Source organism: Charadrius vociferus, unplaced genomic scaffold (genome assembly GCF_000708025.1).
Source record: "Charadrius vociferus isolate BGI_N301 unplaced genomic scaffold, ASM70802v2 scaffold70, whole genome shotgun sequence".
In the NCBI taxonomy this organism is placed as follows: domain Eukaryota; kingdom Metazoa; phylum Chordata; class Aves; order Charadriiformes; family Charadriidae; genus Charadrius; species Charadrius vociferus.
The window spans coordinates 3,162,506-3,167,260 of record NW_009646851.1 but is presented as its reverse complement, the minus strand read 5'-3'; the positions used below and the strand labels follow the sequence as shown (position 1 = coordinate 3,167,260).

The 4,755-nt window shown below is 40.3% G+C and overlaps 1 protein-coding gene across 1 annotated transcript in view; it reads right to left on the bottom strand.

The window, feature by feature from the left end:
- Window positions 1-1,935: 1,935 nt before the first annotated feature.
- Window positions 1,936-4,755, bottom strand: part of GPX8 (glutathione peroxidase 8 (putative)) — a 4,030-nt gene continuing 1,210 nt past the window's right edge. Inside the window, exon 3 of the mRNA XM_009894199.1 lies at window positions 1,936-2,286. Coding sequence (XP_009892501.1) covers window positions 2,123-2,286 — 164 coding nt within the window. The 3' untranslated portion in view covers window positions 1,936-2,122. The remainder of the gene's footprint in view (window positions 2,287-4,755) is intronic.

Below are 4,755 nucleotides of genomic sequence, written 5' to 3'. Positions count from 1 at the left end.
TTTTACTGCACTGTTTATCTTTCATAGAGTATTTAAAGAACTTGAGTGAAGTTTCCCATATGCTAAATAACTCTCAAGCAATATCAGGACTGAAATAGATTTTTTTTTCCTCAGGTGTTCCACTAACAGCACCCAACATTTCTTTATACCTACCTTTTTTTATTCAGTGATATGAAAAGCAGGGGGCTATAGCAGTGCACATGAATGGACACACATGTTTTAGTCATGTACGTTTTCAAGTAAAGGTATCATCTTGGGAAAAATATTGTGTCCTGCCACTTAGTTCCATGGAATCTAGACTGCTCCCAGTGAAGGGAGAGGATTCATATCCCAGTTCCCTTCCTGCTCCGTCAAAGCAGCAAGGACATGTGACAAAAATCACCTGACATGTTCTGCTAAATGTTCTCAGGGCTGGAACTCTGCATGTATGAGGAGACTGGAGTAAAACACAGGACCTCAGCATGAGAACAGGGACTGTCTTGATGGACTGGATGTTCAGTCTTGTGGGCTAATGGCAAACAGCTTGGAGGTTGGTCTAAAACACCATCAGTAGGCACATTTGGACTAACTAGACCCTTACATGGGTCTTAACTGATCTCTGAAAGTTAGAGTGGCTAAAATTGTCATGCATAAGGTTTGACTTCCAAAATGATGGTTTTCATTATCGAGGGTGACTTTGTTTAATCCTCCACATCAGTATCACTACTCAGTCTTTTAAAATCTTTTTATGTACTTATCCTTCAGGGTTTTTCTGTGAAATTCTCAATGGATTCCACAGATGAATGAAAAATAAGTTGGGTTTTTTTTTTTTAACTTGCTTTTGAATTTCTCACCTTTTTAATACAGTTAAGTGGCTATCTTTGTTGGAAAATGTTTTGAAGCACTTGAGGTATTTTCAGTCACTCTTAGTCTTAGAAGAGAACAGCACTACTGCTACCAGTCTTTTTCATGTAGAAAAAAGTCTTCTGAGACACTGTTTGCTCTCATTTGTATTCTCTCAGCCCTCCTTTAAGACTCTGACAGCTGGAATGACGTTCCTTATTCCAATTTACCATCTCCCTTCATCAAACAGATAAAACATTTCACATTTTAAATAGAACAGTGAAACAGAACTGGAAATGGGTTTGCAGTTACACACAGAACTGGGGACATTGGAAGGTGAGAAGAGTGGGGCTTGAGGCATGAACCTTCATCCCCTTCTACCTCTACGTGAAGACAGTTGTTTTATTCCAGAGATATGAGGTAGATGGTCGGGCAGCATTGTCTTGGACTGTCTCAGAAAGATGTCTGTAAGAGTGCCAGGCTGTTGATTTTTGTTGCCCCTTGAATCCTGCTGTAAACAACCATATATATTCACACAGGCCCTGCCTCCATCCAGGTCAGAAGACTGGGAATCCAGCAGGAGACGAGCTCACAGCTGAGGCACTGTACTGCAGTGCAAATGTATGGAGAAGGCTAAAGAGGTTAAAGGTGTTGCTGTAAAGGTGAAATGTAAAATTAATCAAAATACTAAGCACACAAAGAAACATTTTGGCATTTTTTCTTTTAATAATTTTATTTTCTATGTACAGTTTTTTACAACTAAGTTGACAGCTTCACAACTCAGTAATTTTCCTTGAGAGGATATTGCAAAGCTGGTATCTTCAGTTGCATCTGTTTCTAAAAACCCCAGTATGATGCCTCTGGGCCCCATGTCTTTCAGCCAGGGCAATTATGTGTTAATGGAATATCAAAATCTGTTACTGGTAGATGGGAAACAAAACTCTTCTGTGCAAATACTGAGTAATTTATCAACAAATCCTCTTCCTTTTAGCTATCTCCCTGCTGGTGACAATTGTAATTAGCTATTGTCAGCGATTTAAAGAAACATTAAGGAACTTTATGCAAATTGAAGGTCCATCCCTGCAAGGTACTGAGTGCCTTGCCATTCTCAGTAACCTCAGTGGTTCTCAAGGCCATTGCAGGAGCCAGTTCCACATTAGTAGACATACTGTAGCTGAAAATACTAACCCCAAAGAGAAGTAACATCACCTGATAGTTTAGCTTCTAGCAGCATTTCCCAGGAATGTAGTAAAGCTGTGCACCTGTGCTGTTGAATGGATTCACAGCGTGAATAGCTTTTTCAGAGGTCTTCTCTTTTTTTCATGATAATCTGTCTGATCAATGATGCTACTTCTGGCTTGATACTTTCTATGGGCTCTTCAGGTCTCCAGAATTTCACAACTTTACCCTCAGGGCTGACAAGGTACTTCCAGAAATTCCATCGAGGCTCCTTCTTTGAAGAATCTGTAAGAATGGTATCAGATCCTTTTAGTGACTTAGACTTGTCATTCATTACCCCGCAGTGATTCTTCAACTATTTATGCTGCAGTAATCCCACTTTGTTCTTTGCTAGTAGTCTGGGCATGGATTTACTGGTTGGTGTTAATGATCTGAAAAGCGGGAAGTGAATGATGCTCTCCCCTTCTTGTGAAATTGTTCAAGAGTTCCTACTTTTACTATGCTCTGCTTCCTAGGGAGGAGGATATGCATACTCATATGCGGCCACAGGAGGGCTGCATACTCATTTGGGGAATTCTCAGTTTTATGTTGGTTTAGGGGAAGTGAAATGGCAGCAGGAACACATACTGGTGGTGGCTTAATTGGGCTGCTTTCATCCCATGAGGCAAAACCTTACTGGTATCTTTGCTATCACAAACACCTGGCAAAATAATTTCTGAGATCAAGGGGCTATCAGGAAACTCTGTGGCTCCTAGAGGAGTCAGAAGCAGTTTCTTGACTCTGGCTTTGTCCTTGGAGAGTCTCACAGGTTTAGAGGGGAATTTCTTTTTGAGAGAAGAACTAGAAGAAAACTCTAGGAGATTTTGACTGGGGAACAGGTGTCCAGTGGGGAACAGTGCTGAACCCTACACTGATTCTTGGAAGCAATGGGTTGAATTTTGCCATTGGACTACATTTGTAATATCATGACTGTAAGGGGATGCCATGGCGTGCAAATTGGTATGGTTAAAGCTCATGTCATGGAAGCTCTGGTCCAGCTAGTAATTATATCTTTGAGTTGTTTTATCTAGGATCAGTCTTGAAGTAACATAACCCCATCTCTGAATCTTCTTCTGGTGTTCCTTAATGCCTAGGAGTAACTCATACAAAGTAAAAACACATAGGAAGCTGGACATTATTTGAGGAAAGGTGAGACCACAAACTGCACTGGCCCAACAAAATGCCTTACTGCTGTGAAAGCTCAAGAAGCAGGTGTGTAAAGCCCTTGGCATGTTTATGCTGCCAGTGGATTCTTTTTGCACTACACTATCTGACAGTGCTGGACAAATTGTAGCCAGCAGTTACAGTTACAAGGGGGTGTAGCATGTAGATGTTCAACCTTCTGATTGTCAGGAGCTACATGAAGAAAACAGGTGCTTCTTTAATTGAAGATGCACAGTAATTTCATGTGAAGAAGAGGAATGTAGCAAAAGAAGGACCATATTCCAAAATATTTAAGTATCAGAGGATCTTTCTCCTTCTTGTGGGTGAACAGCATATCAATTAAGAACCAGCTGAGTGAATATGGCTGTTCTTCTGTATAGGTATTAATGTCCGATACTGATTGCACTGGTAATTAGAATCTGGATTCATCCCACCCAGGTGGTACCTACGTGCTCTAGTCTCTATAATGAACTGAGAGGCACCTCCAGAGATTCCACTGGACATCAGGCAACTCAGAGCAATAAGGCTTTACCTGAGGTCTTTGGTGAAACACCTAAGGGGAGGTAGGAAGAAACGCAGTTACAGTGACAATGTTGACCACTTAAGTGACTCCTAAATGATCATAATTTTCAAGTATATAAAAGGTATCACAGTGGATATGGCAAGAAGCAACAGCCAAGTGGTGCAAGAAAGATTTCATTTAGGCGTTGAAAGAGCTTTCTGACAAGAGGAGTGAAGAACTGGAATAGACTGGGAGGTTTTGGAATCTGTCATACTATGATAGTCTGGAGAAGTACATGTAGTACTGATTTGCGTAAATGTGATCCTATCGTGGGGCAGGGAGATGGATTACAGGTTTGGGCCTTCTCCTACCTTATTTTCTAGTTAAAATGATGTGATAGAGAAGGGTTATGTTATAATTATCCTTTCTTTCATATATCAATGTTTAGAATGGGTCAAAGACCCCGACAAAGCTCAGGAAAATTCAGAGAGGCTTTTTAAATTGGCTTTGGGTCTGTGGGCTCTTTGGTCAACTGAAGAGAGTTTCATTTTGCTTATGAGAGTATGAGGCTTCAAGTCAGTAAATGCTTACTGTAACAGAGCGTTTGTGTAAGTGGGTTTTGCAGGCTGGGCCTTGAAGTTTACAACACAAATTAAGGCAAATCAGTGATTATATATAAATGCAGTATATATAACTATAGTATATAATCCTGCTTTGCAGTACAGTTTACATAATGGTGGACATACGACTTTGCTAAAACAGCAATCTTCTCATCTGCATGTGCTTATGTAAAATCTTGCAGTAATTTTAAGACCCCCTCATAGTTACATTTTTGTCCATGAGAGAAATAGTTTTTCACCAAAAGTCACATAACTTGAAATGGGGTTTTGTAGGTGGGAGTCTTTGCAGTCAAGATTATACATCCACAAAATGGGTATTTCTAGCTGGGCTGGTCACAGTAGGCTGTTTTTATAATCGGTGGGAAGAAATGGATAGTTTCAAGGTACAACTCTTCTAATCATATTTTGATATCCACATTGAAATGAGAC